Source organism: Eleutherodactylus coqui, chromosome 6 (genome assembly GCF_035609145.1).
Source record: "Eleutherodactylus coqui strain aEleCoq1 chromosome 6, aEleCoq1.hap1, whole genome shotgun sequence".
NCBI lineage: Eukaryota > Metazoa > Chordata > Amphibia > Anura > Eleutherodactylidae > Eleutherodactylus > Eleutherodactylus coqui.
In genome coordinates, this window is record NC_089842.1 from 77,343,219 (window position 1) to 77,367,674 (window position 24,456).

The window sequence follows — 24,456 nt, forward strand, 5'->3', positions numbered from 1 at the left end:
ACGTTCAGCTGGTATACAGCTCAGTGCTCTGAGTGGGGTATGCAGAACACAGCTGGACCGCTTGTCTTCTTCATACTCCTGCTGTGTTCTTCGAGCGGGATACTATCTGAAACAATAGTATCAGTGGTATCCCGCTGAGATCTCAGCGCGTAGCACTGTTTAGGCTCATCGTTCTCTCTCAGCTTGATAAAAGACAACACTGAACGACTTGTTAAAGAAAACTGCATGATGTCCGTGCGTTTAGACCCAATGATTCTCGCTCAAAAGACGGCTTTGAGCGATTTTTTGAATGAGAATCATTGGGTCTAAATGGGCCTTTAGTTTTGCCTCTGATATGAATTGTGAGTTGTGAGAATTCTAACATTCTGTTTTCATTTTGTCACTATGGGGTATTGAGTGCAGAATGAGTGCAGATCTTTATTCTGCTGGTTAGCACGATTACGGTGATAACAAATTTATATATATGTAGAATGATCGGGATGAGTGAGGACTTGTTTTTTGCGAGATGACCTGTAGTTTTTATTACTACCATTTTGGGGGTACATGTGACTTTTGAATCTCAAAAAGTGCAACTTTGGTACTGCATATGTATTTTTTTCTGGCCGTGTTCACTGTGGGATTCATAATGTGATATTTTAATATTTTGGACTTTTGAGGACACAGTGATACCAAATTTTTTTTTTCTTATTTTTTTCATGAGACTACTGGAAAAAGTTTTTTTTGCCCCTTTTTACATTTTTTTTAATATTTAATTTTTAGTCCCAGGATAGGTCATCAATAGTGTATTGGTGCAAGTCTCCTGCTCGGGACTTGCAGGTAATCAGCTGATCTCTGCCCCGCACAGTACTACTTCTGTTCTTCATGCTGCATGTTAGAAACCGTGCCTAGTCTTAATCTGCATATGCGGATACTGTATAGTACCACTTCTCTTAAGGCCCATTTAGACACAATGATTATTGCTCAAAAGCCACCTTTTGAGCGATAATCGTTGTGTCTAAATGCACGCCCATTGTACACTTTTCGTGCACTATTCATTCATTGCTAACTTTTAGCGAGTTAAAAGTCACTGATGACTCTTATCAGCACGGGATAAAGTTGATACTATTCTTTCAGCTGGTATTCCCATCGGAGCTCTCAGCGATAGCTCCGAGAACAAAGCAGCTGTCAGTGCTCCTGCTCTTTTCGGAGCTATCAGCTTAGCGGGATACCAGCTGGTAGCTGCGAGAACAAAGCAGCTGTATGCAGGTGACAGCACTCCCGCTGTCTTCTGCATACAGTGGCCGCCTTCATTTACATGCTAATAAACTCTTAAGTAGCTAATTAGCTACTTAAGAGCTTATGCAAAGTGGTCGCTCAAAACTGTCACTCAAACTGCCATTTGGACGATTTTTAAGCGATCATCTTTCTGTGTAAATGGGCCCTTAATCTGTATAATGGTAAGTATTTGATCTACATTGAAGTCTTCTGTTGATTGCGTACTGTATGTCACAGGCACAGATCTACCATCTTGCAGAGGAAATTGTCCTCTGTAATTTGTTAGTTGGTGCAGGTGCCTATAGATTTTGTTTGCTGTCAGGACCTTGCAGTTCCATTACAGAGTCTGAGCATGGGGCAGTAGTGAATCTTTTGATTGGAGTCTGCACCTTGTCCAGGAGCTTCCTGCGCTCTCCCTTCTCTCTGTACAATGAGTGTTAGTCAGAGACTTTTGTCAGACTTATGGGAAAGAAAACAAGTGATTGTGTTCTTCAAATAGCTGCAGGCGGCAGGATCACTGTGAATCAGGAATGTTAGGAATCTGCGTAAGAGCACCATGATGATCCTGCCGCCTGGCAGAAAGGTGCCAGTTCTGCCTGTGCAAGTGTCATGCCAGCCGTTTGAGTGTGTGTGTAGATGTCATGAGAGGTAGTGCCCAACACAAGTATCAGGATACAAGTCGGACACCGGACTTGCAAAAATATAAATGTTTATTACAACTATTAACGGCAATGAAATATGATTAGGTACAATTAGTAACCAGCAAAAGTACCTAATTTGAACGTTTTCTTCCCAAAGTGCTATCACAGTAACAATTCTCAATAGTGGTTTACCGCACTCAGTCCAAGTTAACAAATTAAGTGTCTGAAAGCTTGTTTGCAATGGATGGAAGTATACATCTAAAGAAGAGGTCCTGCAAAACGTTGTCTCAGCCCCGGAAATGTCCTTATACTTTCAGTATGTGCACGAACCAACGAGTTTACTTGAGTGCAACTGAATAAAGTATGGTGTCTATTAGGTCTGTATAGTCCCTATTGGTGTGCACACATATGGTTTTTTCCAAGGTCCGACCTCACTTACAAGGCTTTAGGTGTCCATTGAACTGTACTGGGAATGACGAACCTTTTGATGTACTTTGGTGGCCCTGAACCCGTAAACCTATAGGACGACTCCAACTTGTTCTGTCCTGAAGCGCTGTGTCACCCAGTTTATCCCGAAAAAGCAAAACTACCTAGATGTGCAGTAATGGTGAGAAGGGTACGCTGCTGCATAGTAGATGGATTTGTGATTCATGTATCTCGGTAATATCTGTCAAATTTGTTGTCACACAGTATTCCCAGAAACAGATAGAACTATGGTTGAAGAATGGTTGTTCTTCCTGCCAGCTACCATTGCACAAAAATGATTCCTCGTCTCATTATCTTGATGCAGTTTTCACCCCGTCTCTGCGCTGTCAGTTACTAGGCTGCTCAGTACCCCCCGACTCCTCATCATACAGCTGGTTGGGTTTTCACCTTGTCATAAAGTGTCATGACATACATCCAGGATTAAATGTGGCAGCCAAAACATAAGAGGCCAGATTACTGTTATAAACAGTGAATGTGCACTGGAGGATAAATCCAGCAATGACCCTTCTACATGTGTGCTGTGCCCCCCACTACTACTCATTCACATAGCCTGGTCTGATGGACCCCTATAGATTCAATGGCTGAAACTGTCACTGTGGGCAGGAAGAACAAACTTCTAAACATAAGACCCTCATTCCTTGGGGCCCCAAAATAAGTCTGGGGAAATCGTGAGAATTGGATTGGCACTTGTGGCCTTATGGGTCAAGTGATAGATTGTGGCATGATTACTTTGTGCCCCCCTAATCAGAACTTGGGGGTTGTTTGAAGGACAGTACAGCATCTCTGCAGTGTGATGAAACCTCTTCTCCATGCACCTTATCCTCAGGTTCCTTGCAGTCCGATACGTTAGATTTGAATATAGTTCACAGGTGGTCTTGCAGCGACACAGAATTCAGAATACGATGCAGTATTAGAGTATGGTTAATTAGAATAATCAACATATACACTATTTATACAAGAAGGCAAAAAAAGTGAAAATCGAATAAGGACGATTTAAGCAACCAAATTTTTACTTTCTGAATAAATTGTTGCTAGTTATGGTTAATTAGGTCCTAGGAAGAATAAAACTTTATGTGCAATGTGAAGTAACAGCAGTACCAACAGAACAATAACTCTTTGCGAAGATGGGTCCGACTATACCCAAACACAGCTTGTGTAATATAATATGCAGTTGCTCTTTAGGGGTTAACACTCTTCTATTATAAACACATTCTATAGAAATATATTGTGCAACCCCCCCCCCCCCCCCCACCCAGAGAGTCTCCCTTTCCCAAGGCTCATGCCTATAGGGACTTCTGCTCTGTCAGAGGCCAATAGTGGATTGCTATAACTACTCGGACTACTATGGGGGTCACTTACTACTGGCACCAGTATGGGGGTCACTATTACTACTTGGGCCACTATGGAGGTCGCTATTACTACTGGGGACACTGTGGGTGTTACTATTACTACTGGTGCCACTATGGAGGTCGCTATTACTACTGGGGCCACTGTGGGTGTTACTATTACTACTGGTGCCACTATGGCTGATGTGGCCCTAGGTGAAAATTAAATTGACCCCCCTGCTCTAAGCTGGTACAATGCACCAGCAGACTTACTGAGTGATCTGTTGTGACACTGTCCTCTCCGTGGTGCAAGTGTCTTGATTTCTCCATAAAGAACACTATGGATAGTTGAGTATTGTGTGGAGGAGGGAGCCGAATGCATGCCGGAGGCGGTGACACATAATGGCGTGATCCGCGCTGCTATTTTACGACTCTTTCCAGCCACTTGAGTTGCTTTTTATAACTGGCAGCCAATGATGCCTCACTCTATGAGGTAACGGACGGTGAGGTCTTTGCTGGGAAAACATGATGGATGCCAACATTATTCTAAGAACTCCTCCATTTCATGCCACTAATTCTGTCGTATAAGTTTAGGATGTTCCATAGCTCAGCCCTCAAAGTCTTGTCACCCGCTACCCAAGGACCTGGTACTAGCCCTCATCGAAGTCAGTGTGCCAAGGCAGGTTTTGGGCACCTAGCCATCGTCCTGTCATCATGGACAGAAGATCTTTATGATGGCTGCTCTGTTGGGGACGACGGGAGACTTGCAAATTGGATGTTTGGGCTTATTACAGTTACAATAGGATTTGTCTCTTTCATTTCTGCACATCAAAGATTGGTGCTGAGTGTTGTGTCATAGGGTCAGTTGGACGCTGAGAAGAAGGGGTCAAGAAGCGGGCGGCGTGTTACAGCTGAGCACGTTAACAAGGCGTGTAGATTGAGAGCAGAATAGTATGTCAACGTTTGTCCGGATGGCTCTATCTGTACATGTCCCAATGACATGGGCCCTGATTTCAAGGCTTACTTTTCAATACATGAATCTAGAGGGAACATATAGAACTATGTTCATCCTGAGCTTCCTGGTTCATGAATAGCAGACCTACAGGGAAAACTGATGGTGCCAGGCTGAGCTGTAGGAGAGAGGGTGCAATGTTAATAATGCACATATGCCATCTCACCTGGGATGCGAGTGTTCATAGAGAAAGAGGGATCCTATAGCAAAAAACCCTAATGGGGTCTCGTTGCTGCAGAGGAACAGAAGGGCCTGGCACTTATTGCTGCTCCCTACATGTTTGCTAACATTGAGGTTGATACAACCGGAGCCAGGGCACCCTTTGACACAGGCGAATAACAGCTAGAGGGACCACATCCAGCCGACTTATTGAAGCCTGCAAATTCCATCTGAGTTCGAATGCAGCTTTTATCAGTAAGACATTGTTGTACCGTCATGTAATGGCATGGAAGGAAACCCTATCTTATAATTATGGGAGTTTAATTTCTACAATGTAAAACGTGCTTCTACAAACATCCTGCCCAATGAAAGCTGCAGAACCTGTAGGAAAAGCTGCGGCAGATGATGAGATGGAGAAGAAGTGCTGACAGACCTGATGGGCGCTGAGTGACAGTGAACAATGCCGCAACCTGCCCACCTTCAACTTCATACAAGAGCCCCTCAAGTTAGTCAAGAGTCACAAGCAGCCCCCCTCATTCTGACACTCCTCCCAAGAGTACTGGAGTGAATAGCATTTTAACCCTTTACAGATTGGAGATGCATGGGCGCTGTTTAGGATACTAATATATCTATATAGTTACTGCATCTCTCATATATGTCCTACAGACAAAGGGATGGCACCTAGAGGGTGGTCATTTGCTGGACATGGCTTCACTGAAATGCTGCGGCCTCATCTGTATGAATCAGCCAGTAAATATAGATGAGGGAGCGTCCAGAATTCTGCTTTTATGCTAAAATCATTCCTGCGTAAACAGCTTGATGTGGTCGGACCACCCTGGACAAAGCTCTTTCCTGGCTTCCTGCTGTCAGTGAGGGACAGCCAGCCTGCATGTCTTAAAGGGATTTACTACAATAAGCATTGATGGTTTATCAATCAGATAATGAGCGATTGTTTGGGGGTCTGACCAATGTGACCCGATCAATGACTTCAATGAAGAGCCTGCAGACTCTTAAATTTTTTTTTTTTTTTCAAACAATGCTAATTCCTATAAAGTGTTATGTCACATCAGAGTACGTTCAGTTATAGCTGAAAGGAAAGTATGTGAAGCTTTTGGAACCATCTAGCTTTCTGCATTGATTACTAAAAATGTAGTATGATTGTTATCTAAGTCTTAGGCCCCCTGCACACGAGCGGAAATTCTGCGGCGGGATTTCCCGTGGAATTTCCGCTGCTGGAAGCCTGCATAGGATTGCGTTAACAAATGCAATCCTACGCAGACAGCGGCGATTTGGCCGCGCGAAATATCATGCGGCAAACAAATCGCGGCATGCTTTATTTTTGTGCGGAGCTCGCAGAGCCCCGCACAGAAATGTCACTCACCTGCCGCCGGCTCCGGTCTGCGCGTGCGTCGGCTGCCCGGCACATCAAACAGCCGGAGCCGGCGGGCAAGGGTGAGTACGCGCTGGTCCCTGCAGGTGCTCGGGTCGGGTCCCGCAGCGAGAATTCTCGCCGCCGGATTCCACCCGCCCGTCTGCAGGCGGCCTCAATTATAGAAATACAACAAAACTAATAACACACAAACAGTTGTACTCTTCTTGCCTTTTATTGAACACATCGGGAAAGCATCCACAGTGAAAGAAGAAAAAGCAATGAACCATTGCATTTAATAACCAGTAGATCCCCTTTAGCAGTAATCACCTCCACCAAGTTTTTCATCCAGCTGTAAATAATATTTACACAATGTTGAGGAGAACCTTTGAACCATTCCTTCCAGCAATTATGTTTTAGTTCATCAATATTTCTGGGATGCCTTGCTTGCACAGACCTTTTAAGGTAATGCCATAGTATCTTGACAGGGTTAAGGTCAACGTGTGTGCTTTGTGCCACATCTCTTCAGTCTGAGGTCATAGACTGCGGTCTTGGTATAATCTTGGCAAAATCTTTTTGACACACTTTAGAATTCATTGTTTCCTCATTGATCGCGAGGCACCCAAACCATAAGGTAGCAAAGTAGTCCCCAAACTTTGGCTACCCTCTACCATACTTCACATTTGGGATGAGGTTTTGGTGTTGGTGTGCAGGGTTCTTTTTCCTCTGAGCATAGCATTGTGTATTTGTGTAAAAAAAAAAAAATCCAACTTTTGTCTCACCTGCCATAAAACATTTCACCAGAAGCATTGTGTAGCATCCAGGTGGTATGACGCAAAGTGGAGATGGGCCACAATGTTTTTGGACAGTAGTTTCTTCCTTCGTTACAACCTTTTATGAACACCATTCTTGTTCCATGTTTCTCTAATAGTGGATACATGAACAGAGGTTTTTGCAGTTTGTAGAGTCTTCTGTAAGTCTTTGGCTCTTCTTACCCTTGTGTTCTTTTTCATCTCTTACAAGATTACCTGTTGTGCATTTGTAATGATTTTAATAGGATGCCTGCTTCTAGGGAGAGTAACAAAAGTGCTAAATTTTCTCCATTTGTATATAATTTTGATAATCATGGATTGATGTACACACAGGTCTTTAGTAATCCTTTTGTAGCTATTTCCAGCTTCATATAGCTCTTGTCAAGTAAGTTTTGGAGGGAAACTAGAAGGGGTATGCACACGAACGGACACGGAAACATAAACCAGAATGTGCATACAAGCTCAACAGTAAACGAGACTTAAGAGCAGACATACAAACAACGACTGATAAACTCCAAAACACACATAATACCAACATGCATAAGCAGATGGAACAGCTAATAAATCTGAGATATTAGTTAGTGCATGGCCTAAGGACGAAAGCTCACAAGCCCGTGCCAGGGGTCCTCGTTGTTTCATGAGTCCTTACTCTAACAAGACAACTTAAGCCCAAGAGTCCTGCCAACAGGCAGGGTGATCGTGCCAAAGGGGACAACACCATGCAGGAACCTAGGGGCCTGGCTTGCCGTAGATGGGAACTGGCAAGAACAGAGCAAATACAAGCAAGGCAGCAAACCAACAACTAGGACCTAGTTCACACAAGGCGTTTGCACACCTACAGACAGAAAAAACAAGACCCTAGCGTCCACCTACCAATGGACGAAGGGGGCAGGACAAGGCTTGGGAGACAGTCCACCAACCAATGGGTAGGACAAACAAACATGAATCGGGAGCCTGACAACCAACGGATAGGTGGAACAGAAATTGGACATAGTTCAGACATACACCAAAAAAGAACATCAGAATTCAGACAAGAGAAATACAGACAGAAACCAAACTAAAAAGCATGCATGCAGACCACGGAGGAGACTGAGAGAACAAGACACGCAGAACAAAGATCTGCACAGCATTCATCCTAACACCCAGGTAAGTTAGAAGATGAAAAGGTATAAAATACCTGCACCGTCTAGTAAGAGGAGCTGGTAGATATGTGCACAGACTGGTGATGATTGGCTGGCTGGAGAACTCCACACCATCCATCAGCTAAATCAACCATACCTGCAGCAGTGTGCTCTGGAAACCCAACAGAACCACAGGTCCCAGGAGCACAACATGGCATCTCTATCGTACATTTTCTGAAGTCTTACAAAAGTTGTTTCCATAGAGACATGGTTCAAATTAAAGGGGTTGTCTGACATTAAATTTTTTAAAAAGGGGTCCCTTAGGGTGTAAACATAATTAAAAAAATCATAGTTACCACTCCCTGCTCATTTCCCACTGGAGGCTCTGGGTCTGCCTGCTGACATATTTGCTGACTACAGTCTGCCTATGATGTCCCAGAAATAGGCTGCTGCAGCCAATGACAGAGCTCAGCAATTGTCACTAAACTTTACCATTGGCTGCACCAGCCTGTTTCTGGGAGGGCGACCTAGAGCTGCTAGCGAGGAACGAGCAGGGAGCGGTGAGTATAAGCTCTATGGTCTCTTTATTATGGTTACACCCTAGAAAAATCGTTTCTGTAAAAAAACTTTTTTTTTATCTCAGACAACCCCTTTAACCAATCATTCTTTAGAAGAGCAGATTTATCAGTAACCAGGCATTGTGTGCCTTTAAATAATGGATAAAACATCAGTAAAATCCTCACTTCTCATCTCATTTCATACCTTTTGTCAATTAGCTTTTATAGATGTCATAAACACAGAGGTTCACTTACTTTTTCAGTGCACTTTGAATGTGTACTTAATGTGCTGAATAAAAGACATATACACTACAATTATTTGTGTATTATTAGTTTAGTTAGATTGTGTTTGGATAGCAATCAGACCACTTTTTATTAGTAATCACTGCATAAATCCAGTTGATTCCAAAGGGTTCATTTGCCTTTTCTTACACCTGTAAATGTGTCAATACTTGGGTTCCCAGCAGTTGGATCATCAATCAGCCTTAAACGAGCGTGCTCACTCATCTCTAGTTGCCACCCCATCCTGACCTTGCCCTGCTCAATCTACTAATGACTTGTTGTTGTGAATGAAACACAAAAGTGCTGATCTGTCTCCTGCCCTCTACTCTGGCCTGATAGCTTTTACTGTCACTGATACATTGTAACAAGTCCACAAATTTGTAGCCCTCCTGAGAGGCCATTTATATGACGTAGATAAACTTGTAGAATTCTAATGACACCCTTCTAACACAAGCGCGATCGCTGCCACCGCCTCAACCAGTAGACTCCACTGTCTTCCGGACTTGGCTGTATTTGAAATAACATTGGAGCGTAGCCTCATCCGTTTTCTGATAAGACCCAACAATGATGAACTTTCCCTGGTTTCAGAACTACTCCCAACATCCAGTCACTTGGTTGTGATTTAGTGCTGACATCCCATTTATTACAGTAATTCCTGGAATTCTGGAAACTCAAACTGCTAAGCATGTTCAACATTGAGCGATCAGACATCTGTATATGAACTGTCCATAGTCCTATTAAGCGGTGACGATACCTCTCTTAATCATCCAGACTTCATCCAGATACTTTTTATCTGGGCCTCACCCAGGGGCAGAAACAGAATGTTTCACCACCGCCCTTATTCTAGCACTGAAGCACCCGTCGTCTATTGTAGCTGGAAAGAGCAGCACGACTTTGTTTAAAACGTAGATGACTTTTCAGAATAGGCTGCATTGTGTACATGATGAATGACACTATTGCTGGCAATTATGTCACATTGAGACATATAAATGTAATGATTATCACTCAAAATTCGTTCAAACGACTGAAAATTAGCTATAAGCTAATTAGCTAATTAGCTATAATCGTTACATGTTAACGTGGACATCGTGCAATTTTCACTTGAATATTGATTTTAAGGTGACTTCTTTAGACTTTCCACCATTTTTGTAGCCCATCTTTGGACTTGTTCTGTCTTATCAATGTAGATGAAGTTTTCAGAACTGAATACAGTATTCCAGATGTGGTCTGACCAGAGTTCTATACAGTGGGATCACAATCTCCCTCTTTCTACTGGTAATACTTCTAGCTATACAGCCGAGCATCCTACTTACGTTCTTTGCTGCCTGATTGCGCTATTGACTCATTTTGAAGCTGTAAGACTCACTAAATCCTTCCCTTCTGAGGTCCTGGATAGCACAGAACAGCCGATACAATACTCAGTCTGAGGATTTCTTCTTCCCAAGTGCTTTACTTTACATTTGGAAACATTGAACTACCGTTTCCATTATTTTTAGCATTTATCCAGTAACGCTAAATCATTTTCCATGTTACAGACACCACCAGGAGTATCAACCCTATTGCATACTTTTATGTCATCATTAGCAAACAGACAGACCTCAACTTCTATATCACTTAACCCTTGTGGTTACCACTTGTAACTCATCCCTGGTCAGAAAACGATGGTAATAACACTCTTATATCTGTCTTTTATCCAACTGTGAATCCACTGACTATCAAAGGCTTAAATCCAATTCTCAATAACTTATTTATGAGCTCTTTATGTGGAACTCTTATCAAAGACTTTACTGAAATCCAGATAGGTGATATCCACAGCATCACCTTCATCCACCACGTTTGTGACCTAGAGAAGTCAATGAGATTAGTGTGACATGATCTGCCCTCAGTAAAGGTGTGCTGTTTAGGGTCCAACAAGTTGTTCGTTTTAAAATGGTTAGATATTCTCTTTTTTTCAGGTGAGTTTCCTTTAATTTAACTTCTAGAGATGTCAAATTAAGTTTTCAGGAAAATAAATGCAAGCTTGAATGCAAAGTTAATGAACAAAAGAAATCTAAATCACATCAATATTTGGTGTGACCGCCCTTTGCCTCCAAAATAGCATCAGTTCTTTTAGGTACACTTGCACACAGATTTCGAAGGAACTCGGCAGAGAGTTTAATTCAAAGATTTCGGAGAATTAACCACAAATCTGTGGATGTAGGTTTGCTCAAATCCCTCTGTCTCTCTGTTATCCCAGACAGACTGAATGATGATGAGATTAGGGCTCTGTAGGGACCATATTATCGCTTCCAGGACACCCTGTTTTTCTTTATGCTGAAAATAGTTCTTAATGACATTGGCTGTATTTTGGGGTCATTGTTGTGCTGGAGAAAAAAATTCTGAGTCAGACGCTGCCTATTTTTGAAAGCTTTCTTACTTTCAGCATTTTTTCCACACCTGCCTAAAACTTTTGCACAGTACTGTATGTAAGTAGGGGTTAGGGGTTATGTGCAGAGTATAGAGCATGCATAGCAGGAATGAAGCCCCCATCTGTTACTTGCTATTCCACCCTAGGCCATACTGGAGCAGTATGGCCCAAGAGTCGACCCATCCTTACTTGGAGCCCAGATCCAGAGGAGCCCCAGATGGATCCAGGTCTTGACACAATATAAGGCTCTTGTTACAACTGTACACCAGAGATCCAGCAGAAGACAACCTCTCCTAGGAAGGGCATAATATGCCCCTATCTGACACTTGGCCACAACAAAGTCTGTCATGTAAGGCTTGTTCACATCTGTTTCAGAGGCTCCATTTGGAGATCCGGTACAAAATGCTATTCTAGTTTGCCCAGTAAAATTACAGAAATGTGAAGGATCAAGAGATGAGCGAGCATGCTCGGTAAGGTCAGTTACTCGAGCGAGCCTCGCTCATCTCGAGTAACTGCCTTCGCCTCTGAGAGTGCTCGGGGGGGGGAGGCGGCGGGGTTGAGCGGCAGGGGGTAGCGTGGGGGAGAGAGATCTCTCTCCTCGAGCACGGAGGAGAAGGCAGTTACTCGAGATAAGCGAGGCTCGCTTGAGTACCTGACCTTACCGAGCATGCTCGCTCATCTCTAGAAGGATCCCATTATACTCAATGGGAGCCTTTGTGTGCTTTTTGTATGTGTCGGATCCAACTCTTCCATTATTTATTTCCTATGCCAGAGGCAAACAATGGAAATCTGAACACATTTGTGTGAGAGCCCTAATGCACACATCATTGCAGTCCATAAAACATCCAGTGACATTGATCTTTTTTAAATGAACCTGTCACCCAGGTAAACGACGGCATTGACAGGCAGCTGATCATGTCCTTCAAGGACCATAATTCTGCTTCCTTCACCTTCCCGGTGATAAATCATATTTGTGTCCTCACCTATTACTGAGACGTGCAACCTCTAAAAAGCTACCAGAAAGGAAACGAAGCAGACTGAGTTAGGATGTTATTATCCCATTGTGCTGACAGCATAATGACAGTTTACTGCAGGAAAATGAGATTATTTTCATCATAGACGTGTAAACAAGATGACAGGGGCCTGCCCTATCCCTCGCGGCTGAGGACACCCTATTGGAGAGCAGCTCCGCCATGTACCAGGAATATGCAGGGGACATTAGAGGAGCAGAAGTCCTATTCAGCAGAAGAGTGTGACAGTGACCGAATAATGAGTGCAGCTCTGGAGTATAATGCAGACTATAATTCGGGATTAGTACAGGATAAGTAATAGCATGTATGTACACAATGACTCCAGTAGTAGAATACTGAGTGCAGCTCTGGTAATCAAGCTTTAATCAACTTAGGGTGTTGATCACTGCACAGTCTGCTCATGATCTCCCTGGGAGAAAGCCATTTACTTGGGGTCTGCTCTCTACACGTCAGAGAGGTTCTCTGGGCAAGAGTAAAGTGAGAGAATCCGAAACATTTGTTTTCTAATCCAGGCCAACGGTGGCCAGGAAAAAGCAACAATTCACCTGCACACTGGAAGACTCAGGGATGAGACATTTCAGTAGGAGTTACAACAATGTAGCTTTTATTCTCCCCAAACCTATAGGAGCCCAGAGAAGCTGCAAAGCTTGTAACAAAGAGGCTTCCAGCAAAGACCTCTTAGCATAGACTATAGTGGTCCTTCCAGGACTGCATGAGTAAAACTGAGTGCTGCCAGCAAAAACCTGAGAACTGCAAGAGAAAAGCTGGGGTAATGCACAGTCCCAGTTATCTGATAGACCGTCTGTGAGTTATGCACTCCCAACTTATTAGCAGCATTTCCTCAAGTTTCTTGCTCTTATTCTCAGCCTTCTTAGATGACTTTCCTTCTCTTTTCCTGGCAGGAGGACCGTTACTCCTCGCTCAGCTTAGCACAGGCACATCACCTCCTCCGACTACATTTTCTCAACTCTTTTCCCCTAAAACTCCGCCTTTCAACTACTCTCAACCATGTCACTCACGCAGTTAAAGGGATACACAGACAGAACTCACAGCAGCCATCCGTACACACACACACACACACACTACAGCTTCGGGCCATTACACTGGGTACTACCAAAGGAAAGCAGAGATTAAAGGGGTTGTCTCGCGCCGAAATGTTTTTTTTTTTTTTTTCAATAGGCCCCCCGTTCGGCGTGAGACAAACCCAAGGGATGGGTAAAAAAAAAAAAATGTATATATATATATATATATATATATATTACTTACCCGAATCCCCGCTCTGCGACGACTTCTTTCTTCCTTCTCCAAGATGGCCGCTGGGATCTTCACCCACGATGCACCGCGGGTCTTCTCCCATGGTGCACGGTGGGCTCTGTGTGGTCCATTGCCGATTCCAGCCTCCTGATTGGCTGGAATCGGCACACGTGATGGGGCGGAGCTACGATGACGACGTGGGACCAGCTCTCCGACACGAGTGGCGGCATTCACCAGGCAGAAGACCGGACTGCGCAAGCGTGTCTAAAAACGCCAGAAGACAGCGAATTTAGACGGATCCATGGCGACGGGGACGCTAGCAACAGAGCAGGTAAGTGAATAACTTCTGTATGGCTCATAATTAATGCACGATGTACATTACAAAGTGCATTAATATGGCCATACAGAAGTGTATGACCCCACTTGCTGCCGCGAGACAACCCCTTTAAGGTGACCTCAGCAAGAAAGATTGGGGGCTGCAGAGGGCCTGGGAGTTTAGTTTCACTTAGGGTCATGAGCCACATTTGTGATTAAAATGGCCAGGAGGCTCTGAGGAGGACTGCATTGGGTCCAAGCCAGGCCTGATGTGTGAAATTCTTCCATCAGCTTTTAAGTCTCAGAAGCCTGAACAGGTACCGCCATTATTAGGGCCTAAATAAGAAACTCAAGCATCGTGTCTCAGCTGGAGGAAACCACGAGAATATCTCCAGAGTGAAATATTTGCTTATAAAGAGTTAGTATAGTAGACAAGCATTTTTATCTTTTGAGAGGGATTACGGTAAGTACTGTACCACTCACCTAACACTAATAGAAACTGTAAAATGTCAGTGAGTAGTAAAGTTGGTTGATAGTACAGCGCCCCTAAAAAGGTCCAGAACAGGGAGCATGAAAGGTGTCAGATCCTTCTGCTCACATCTCTTGGAGAAGAGAGTCTTTTCAGAATGTTATGAGCTTTCCTGGCTAAAACTGAACTAAGGAGTAGTAGACTCTTCCTTGGATATTTTGGAAAGATGATCAAGAAAGAGGCCCTTTTTCTTTCAGTATTTTGTAGTGGATCTGCAACAGAAGTCCCGATCAGAGGTTCTAACACACATATGAAACCACATAGCCTGGAAATAATCGCCAGGTCCAGATGGCTTAACATCTAAGATGGCTAAGAACTTTAGGGTGTATTTATTATCTTCTTCACTGAGAAATGTATTAAGTGTCTGTTGACATCAATGAGGAGGTTACCCCTGGTAATCCTGTCAGAGGGTATGCACCCATATTCTACTGAGAAGAATTGTATCATATATTGCTTTTCAGTACAGACAGAAAGGTTTTGGTAAATGTACTGCAAAGGTACTGATTAACCCCTTGAGTGGCACGCCCGGAAATTTTCCGGGACGAGCTCCACTGCTCATAGCGATATAGCCCGGAAGATTTCCGGGCTATGTATCACTATGGGAGCTGCAGAGCACAATGCCACAAGCTGTGACAGTGTGCTCTGCCTGCACAGTCCCACAGAGAACAAAGCAAGGGCTTTGAAAAACCAGCAGAAGTTTTTGCCGATATGCCGGCAATCTCCTGCTTTGTTTACAGGTTGCCATAGAGACCATCGGCTTGTCAGAAGCAAGCCGATGGTCTCTGTGGCAGGGAGAGCTTGGTGCTTGGCTGTGAGAGGACAGCTAGGTACCAGCTCTTACAGCAGAGATCAGAGAAAACCTCTGATCTCTGCTGTGTTAACCCTTTACATGCTGCAGTCTATGTGACTGCAGCATGTAAAGGGCTGTCACTGCAGCATGTAAAGGGCTGTCACCATTGGACCCCCGGAATGTGATCAGGGGTCCTGATGGGTCCCTGTGGAAGTCGCCTAAAGGTACAAAAAAAAAAAAAGTAAAAAAATTATAAAAAAAAATTATAAAAACACTTGTCTCCCTTTAAAAAATACAATCACACATGTGGTATCCATGCGTCGTAATGACCCAGAGAAGGAAGTTAATGCATTATTTAACCCCTTAATGACATGGCCCCTTTGTTTCTTTTTTCCCCATTTCTTTTTTCCTCCCCCCCTGTTTAAAAAATCACAACTTGTCCCACAAAAAACAAGCCCTCATATGGCCATGTCAATGGAAAAATGAAAAAGTTATGGCTCTTGAGACGCAACTGCAAAATTAGTTGAAATTCAATGATTAGACCATTTTAAAAACCTGCCCTGGTGGGCACGACAGGGTGGTAGGAAACCCGCCACTTAATGGGTTAAAGGGGTTGTGGGGTTTCAATATAAAAACTTTTATGGATTGGGCATGAGTTAAAATAAAAAAAATAACTCATACTAACCTGTCTTTGCCCTCTAGGGGAACAGCTAACTGGCTCCCACTGCCCTGTACCTGTCCTCTACTGCCAGAAGTCAAGTGGCCACAGTGAACTCCTGGCATCATGGCACCCAGGATGTAAGCACTGATAGTAGGAGCTCGAATAGTGAAGCGTTGGCCTCTGATTTGCCACAGCGGTCACCTGACTTCAGCGGTGGAGGATAGGGTGGAGCAAAGGGAGCAGGTTAGCTGTTCCCGATGGGTGAGCATGTGTTATTTTTTTATTTTAACCCATGCCCAGCCAATAAAGGTTTTTACATTGAAACCACACAACCCCTTTAAAGGGAACTTGTCACCACCATCTCACCCGTGCTTCACTGGCCATCAGGAGATGAAGAATTAATCCCTTCCAATGCTAGGTCCCAAAGTTATTCTGTGCCATATGCAAATCAGCAGAGATAAGGCACACTCATTCATGAGCTATCAAACAATGATGCCACCTTTCTCTTGATACAGCTTGTTGCATCCTCCATTACACAGTAAAAGGAGTGCAGTTACTGTAGCTCGGCAGTTCATGAATCCGTATAATATAATAGGCCAAGTATACAGTAATACACAAATTCGTGTTTGATCTGAGCCAATTTGGCCTGTGGGATGTAGTGTGTGATCCCCTAGCGTGGGATCTGGGGGATCCATTGTTGGGGAATGTAGACTTGTTGTGTAAAGTGTGAAATATTCCCATGCTCTACATCGAAGATGCTCTGCATCATTTACATATGGCAGGAATATTTCAAACAGCGATGCATTTATCAGGACACACACACAAAGTTCCAGGCAAAACTGAAGACTTTCAATGGTGCAGCGGTGGTCCTGGATTACAATAGTAGATTCAAGGATCTATCTTCCCGTTTTTTTTAATGCTTCCATTTATTTGCCCTCATATTCCTGCATGTTCAATAAAAGTCCATATACCTTAATAATCCCCCTCCTTGTGCTGCACAGCAGAACAGCCTCTGGTATAAAACAATGGCGCTCGGCTCATGTAGGTGGGAGAGTTGGCCATGTCCTATCCTGTATACACGGAGGGGGGGGGGGGGGGGGGGAGTGCCAGGACTTGCTGCCACGCAGGAATGTGTTACCTGTAGATGGGTGACGGGTGCGGTAGAGCAAGTTGGGAAGGTCAGCCAGAGGACGGTTATATATATTGAAAGGGTGGGGAGAGTGCAGGTAGATTATACTGCCTGGGGGCTGCCACTAAAGGGAAGAGAATTAGGAAATTGTGTGATAAAAGAGTTAAACACAGACAAGACAGGAACTTAAGGAAAAGTGAAGAAACAAATCTGTCTTATGGGACAGCCCCTTTTACTTCCATCAACACTTGTTAAATCATTTACTGTACTTACCTTGTGCTCATAGTTCTGCCATCACATGATGATTTATACTCCAGACACATCCAGAGCTGCATTCACCATTCTGTTGTTAGGTTTTGGTTAAAACTTTACTCGTATCCAGAGCTAAAACCCCAATTCTGCTGTTCCATCATGTTTTAGACTGTTTTCTCGCATGGTAAGATTTCTGCAGGGAATTCCGTAACAGAAAACCCGCAGCAATTATGGAGTGGCCAAATACACACCTAAATGCAGAACAGATGCGGAATTCAATCCTTGTATTTCAAGGATTGAAGTCCGCCAAAGAAATCTGCAGCATAAATAGGTATGGTGTAGATTGAGGATCCTCAGCATTTTTCGAAAAACATTGCGGAAATTTCTGCACCATGTGAGGAGTAATAGCGCCCCTAGTGGTTACCTGCTAATTTTTAGGTTGCAGCACTGCAGCTTTCAGTATAGTTTGTAAACTGCAGAGTTGTGAGTACAGCTCTGAATGAGACTGGTGTGTAATGCATGAAGTATAGTAGCTAAGGATCAGCGCAAGATGAGTAAATGGCTTCTGATATGACATTTATCTAACGGGACATTGCAAACCTAAGGCCGTATTCAGACGGCTGAGTGTGAGTTGCATCTGGGATTCTGGGCACAGCTCAAATCGGACAGAACATTGTGATATCCAGATATCATGCTTGAGAAAGGCCATTGCAATGGCCGAAACGTTGCAGATTTTACTGATGGAATAAAGAAAATTCTTTTATTGCACCTGGATTTGAGCTGCTGTCACTATATCTGGATATCACATTGCATCTAGGAAGATAGTGGTCCATCTTCTGTTCGTGACTGTGCAGCCCCAAAGCCTCCCCTTGAGAGGGTATTTTTCCCATTTTAATGCTGTTGGTTATCTACTACAACATCGGACAGAACATTGACTCGCGGTCTATGTGCTGTCCAATGTGTGGGAGAGTGGACATTGCCTATCCCACTCTCATCCATGAACTGGACCAGGATAGGACAAGCTGTATTTTTTTTGTTACATGGACCATTGGTCAGTGGAAAAAAAATCACATGTCTGAAAAGCCCCATTTATTATAATGAGTCCAAGTTCTGTCCAAGTTTACTCAGCTAAAAACTCGGACAGAACTCAGGAATAAAATAGCTGTGTGAATTACCACTAAATATTATGAATGAGGAGGGGACGTCTAGTAAGACAATAAACTAATCCTTCTAATATCCTGGTATAGCTGTTTCTGTTGATCTTCATTAAGTGTTGGTCCAGGTGGTCAGCATTTGCTATTGTCACAGCTGGTCAGCATTGACTATGGGTCCAGGTGATCAGCAATGACTGTTCTTCCAAGTGGTCAGCATTTGCTATTGTTACAGGCGGTCAGCATTTACTATTGGTCCAGGTGGTCAGCATTTACTGTTCTTCCAAGTGATCAGCATTAACTATTGTTCTAGGAGATCAGCATTTACTATTGGTCCAGGTGGTCAGCAGTGACTATTGGTCCAGGTGCTCAGCATTGACTATTGGTCCAGGTGGTCAGCATTTACTATTCGTCCAGGTGGTCAGCATTCACTATTGGTCCAGGTGGTCAGCACTGACTATTGGTCCTGGTGGTCAGCAGTGACTATTGATCTCGGTGGTCAGCATTGACTATTGGTACAAGTGGTCAGCATTAACTTTTGGTCCAAGTGGTCCATGTTTACTTTTGGTCCAGGTTATCAGCATTTACTATTGTTACAGGTGATCAGCATTTACTGTTCTTCCAAATGGTCAGCATTTACTATATGGTTAAGGTGGTCCGCATTTACTATTGTTCCAGGTGGTCAGCATTGACTATTGGTCCCGGTGGTCAGCATTGACTATTGGTCCAGGTGGTCAGCATTGACTATTGGTCCCGGTGGTCAGCATTGCCTATTGGTCCAGGTGGTCAGCATGGACTATTGGTCCCGGTGGTGAGCATTGCCTATTGGTCCAGGTGGTCAGCATTGACTATTGGTCCAGGTTGTCAGCATTTACTATTGTTACAAGTGGTCAGCATTTACTGTTCTTCCAAATGGTCAGCATTTACTAATGGGCAAAGGGGCAACCATTCAGACTGCGTTCCCATGTACAAATACCAGTTTGCGGCTGAGACCGCACCCAGCTGTGGCAGCCAATGTTAATGTGATCTTGCTGATAAGGTTGACAAGATGATATGGCTATAGGTCTCAGCCAGTAGTCAGTACCTGTATGTGGGAACGTGGTCTTACTGCTGCTTTGCATCTGGTAACTGAGCCCAGATTTTGAGTTAACATTATGGAGCTAGAATGTGGCAGCTCCCCGTAGGCAAGGCTCAGACATGCTCTTTAATAGATTCTCTTCTCAAAACTGGACTCTGGCCACAAATAACAGAGATTCTGCCAAGGAAAAAAGGAATTCAAACAATTAACCTGGCATAAAGTGTATAATTCCATAGCGAGCTGCAGACAAACACCATTATGTTGTGTCATAGGCAGAGACGCTGGAAGAAGATGTCTCTAACATGACATACATGACAGGGTGCAAGTAACACGACTGTAGTGGTCAGTGATAGACTTGTGATGTAGAGTACTGGGCACACATGAAACAGGTTGCAGGTGCGGAATATGACGCCGGTGATGGAGAGGCTTTACATCAGTTCAAGCAATAGTTTACTGAATGTACGATAAAGAATAATTTGGCATAAACATACAAAAGTATGAACTGGATACGTTGCAAACAGTTTAGTATTGTTCAATTAAAAGGGTTGTTTGGGTTTAGAAAAACATGACTGCTTTCTTCCAAACACAGTGCCACCCTTGTCTATAAGGTTGTGTGTGGTATTACAGCTCAGCTCCATTGAAGTGAATGGGAGCTGAGCTGCAATACCAGACACAACCTAAAGGTGGCACTGTTTTCGGAAGAAAGCAGCTGTTGTGTTAACCCTGGACAACCCCTTTAACCCTATAACTCAATCCATATCCTATGAATAGGGCGCTCTTAATATTCTGCATGCAGTGTAGAATTATCACAGTCAATCAATGGTTTGCCCTGGCCAGGGGTAAATAGCTCCACAGATGCTGGTTGAAAATAGAATTCTTTTTTAAATCAACTAAGAGTCCTTTGACATGGGATGACTTCTCTGGCGCAGATGCCCGACAGGTCCTCCCAGCAATGATAGTTTCTGTGCCTTGCTCAGTGAATGGATACAGAGCGGGCCGGGGATTGTTTCTGCCCGCCCGCCTCCATTCACAGTATACAGGTAGTCGTTCATAGATGAACAGCTGCCTGTTTACACGGGACCGTTCGGTTTATAGGCCTGCGTGAACTGAATGACAAACAAATAATTGTTAGTCGTACAGCCTGTGCATGCTTTCACACTGAACCACAATTGTTCAGATTCTCGCTGGTTGCAGGAATCTGAATGTTTTGTTGGCCCAACAACTAATCATTAGTCTTGCAGGAACTTTGGTTAACCAAATGACTTAATCCCCTACCTGAAATATTTAGTCACTGCCCCTGAAAAAAAATAATAGCACAGTACCTTTGGGGAGACTGCACTACTGAAACAGACAGATATTGGATGTTGGCCTATCTGCTCTTGCTGGTGCTCTCTTTCCCAGGGATGGCTCGTCGCTTGCAGTCAAAAATTGCAGCTGATATTTTCTTGGATGATCGGCATACCTCCCTCTGCCACTCATGTGGCGCCTCGTGTGGCACAGAGTAAGACAGCAGTATGCAGTCCTAAGCTCTCATTCATGACCTGAAGGTTGCAGGTTCAATCCCTGCATAGTACAGTTAGCCGGCTCAAGGTTGACTCAGTCTTCCATCTTTCCAAGGTCGGTAAAATGAGTACCCAGCTTACTGGGGTGTAATAAGTTGGCACTATACAAATAACAAGTCATAAAAGCGGCATTACAAGAATCCGAGTTGTGCTCTCTTTCTCTCTAGTATAGGAAAACCTAGCTCTCCAGCATCATTGGGTAAGCTCACTCTTCACAAGGCTCTCTGCAAAAACTGCAAAATCGCACCAGAGTCTGGGAAATGTTTTTTTCCCCATCCCGTCAGCCAATCAACGTACAGCTCACGTTCTGTTAATCCACAACAGTAAAGTTAGAGTAAAAAAACACATTCTTGTGGCCCATTTACACGCAAAGATAATCTTTCAAACAATTGAAAGTTTTAGGGATCGTCTTCATTTGCGTGTAAATGAGCCTCCCAGAGCTGCTTCCAAAACTCAGAAGGAGGTCTGAGCTCTGCAACTAGCTTCATTGTTCTGGCACGGGCTGCAGAGAGAATACAATATTATCTCCTGCTCCCGTGGAGAACACAGTGTGCAGTCTGAACGATGGTTTTTAAGCTCACCTAAAAATCATCGTTCAGACTAATAGTGCATTTACACGCAACAATTTGCCATCGTTTTAATGAATTTTGAGCTATAATCATTGCGTATAAATGGACCTTTAGCAGGAACATTAAATAAAGTGGCCTTCTTCAATACAGAGCTGGAGTGAGAGAAGTAGTGGATGTGTTTCTGATCTCTGGTATCAGAGTGTGCAGACTCAGCAACATTTTCATTTCTTTACCTTCTTGCAGGACCTGTGTGGCGCCTCCACCTGTGACACTCTGGGAATGGCAGACGTGGGTACCATGTGTGATCCTAAGCGCAGCTGCTCAGTGATAGAGGATGACGGGCTTCCTTCAGCCTTCACTACGGCTCATGAGCTTGGTAAGTCTTCCAGAAACAAGGTACCGTAGACAGGGGAGGGCACAGGAACAGGTACATAGTTGTGCTTTTTCTTCACCATGGATGCAGTTGGGTTGTACAATGAGTAGAACCTTGGCAGAAATTCAAGGCTCTGCTTTAGGATTTTGCTGAGAATCCTGTGGATTATGAACAAGGAGTAAATGTCATCTGCTGCCGAAAAGTAGTCAGACGCTCTGTGATCCCCTCATAAGAGGTTCCGCAGCAGCTGACATGGTAGTTTGGCTCCTGATCAGTACCTCCCCCTGATGGGCGAGGTTCGTAGTATTATTTCCAGTAAATGATACAGTTAGGGAGGACATTTTCCTGAATGTTTATACTTCACTGCTCAAGTCTAAAACTTGTAACAGGGTCAATGCAGTTTAATCTCAGTCTGGACCATAAGAATTCTGGAAACTGTGACTGTAAATCAATGATCCTGTCTCCAGCACAGAGTGTACAGAGCCTAAAAATAAAATATTCAGCCCCTAGTAAAAAATGACTATTGTTGCTCTCGCTGTTTAGTAGAAGCGCATGGATTACGTCACTGCTAAAGCCAGAGCCGACTTGCGTATGACATAATAGCGTGGGTGAATAATTATGCACTTGGTTATTTTGTATTCAATTGTTATGGATGGATAGTGCTCAGAATCCCATTGAGAATGTCTGTCTGGTTTTCGAGATAGCTGCTTTCTTGACAGATCTGCAACAGTTTTGCAAAGAAGGCTGGAAACAAATGGCAGCGTCCACAAGTACAAATGTTATATCCACATAAGGTGCCTCTACTACATAATGACTTGAATGGGGCGAATAGCTATGCATTCAGTTGGCTTGTGTATAATAAATGTTAATTGCATCAGTCTTCCGGCACAAAATAAAAGCACAAAGAAAATAATGTAGAGTCCCATTATTCTTTATGGCGAATGTATTTCACACCTGAATACGGCAATGCCATCATTTATGCATTTGTGGTGTAAGTAGAGCCTTCCTGCCATTATCCGCAGCTTTTGGAGTGATGCGACCATGTCTGACACACATAAAAATGAGCACATGGAAAATAGCAAATAACACGGATTTGTAGCTGAAGGTTTTGTATTTTAACACAGTGAAGAAACTCTGTAACACCTCACAAATACAGAGACACCTCCATGTTTCTTCGTCTGCAGCCGTCGTGCCTCCTTTTAGTACTTGGATCCTGATATGCAGGAATTTAACCTTTGTAAACACATCATTGAAATGTGTAAATCTCTGTAAAAGCCAAAGAAAATATGTCATTGAGCTCTCCATCAAATATCTAATATTGCTCATTACAGAGCAGTGCAGCACAACCATGGTGGCCATAGAGGTCAGTATAACTGCGTGATCTTAGCATTTGGCTACCAGTCCCTGGAGGATCCATAAGAGCAGTGATTGTTCTTCCTGTCTCTCATTCACAGAACATCTGATAGAAGGCCATGTGCTGTATGGTTGTGCACAGTGGGCCTGCACTACAGATTATGTGGTCCTGCCATGGGGTCCAGTCAAGCCCCTGGTGTATGATTCTTAGTTTACAAGGCAAAACATAGGGTTCCGCCTTCCTGAGTGAAACAATTTTACAAGTTATACTCACTAGATTACTTGCAAAGGGTTGTTGACCCAGGGATCATTCTGATTGCCAGACTTGGAGTCGGGAAGGATTTTGCTTCCCTAAAATGAGGAAAATTGGCTTATACCTCATTGGGATTTTTTTGCCTTCCTCTTGATCAATGTAGGATAATAGAATAATAGGCTGAACTGGATGGACATACATCTTTTTCAGCCTTAAATGCTACAGTATGTTGCTGGGTATCCCAGGAGGTGTGGCTATGACTACCTATTTCATCAGCAGGATAATAGTAGTCATAGTTTATAAATTAGGTGCTAAACTGTAGACTCCTTACATGAACCAAGAATAAGAGGTATTATGATTTTATATGGGGGAGGTTAGGTATTTCATTCAATGATGTCATTCAATGAATGGCTGTGATTGGTTCATCGAGCGCCGGCTCTGATTGGCTAAGGTAGTGTTCCTGAACCAATCACCGCAATCTCTTGCTGGAAATGGGGTATTCAAGCCCCGTTACCAGGAAGAAAATGCTCTCTCAGTGCTGAGGACTACACAGAAGACTGCCGGAGTGACCGAGACCAGTGAGTGGGACCCGAACGGCACCTGCTAGGTGTGTATTAAGACACCCGCAAAAATTAGACACAAAATTAATATAAGACAGTGTCTTATTTTGGGGGAAACACAGTATAACTGGTTAATACTTTTTTGCCCAGTATTGTAACATTGACATATTA

General features: G+C 43.6%; 1 protein-coding gene across 1 annotated transcript in view; it reads left to right on the forward strand.

Annotated features, from left to right (window-relative positions):
• Positions 1–24,456, forward strand: part of ADAMTS15 (ADAM metallopeptidase with thrombospondin type 1 motif 15) — a 53,454-nt gene that overhangs the window by 15,546 nt on the left and 13,452 nt on the right. The window contains exon 2 of the mRNA XM_066607012.1: positions 21,990–22,122. Within this exon, the coding sequence (XP_066463109.1) occupies positions 21,990–22,122 (133 nt within the window). The remainder of the gene's footprint in view (positions 1–21,989; positions 22,123–24,456) is intronic.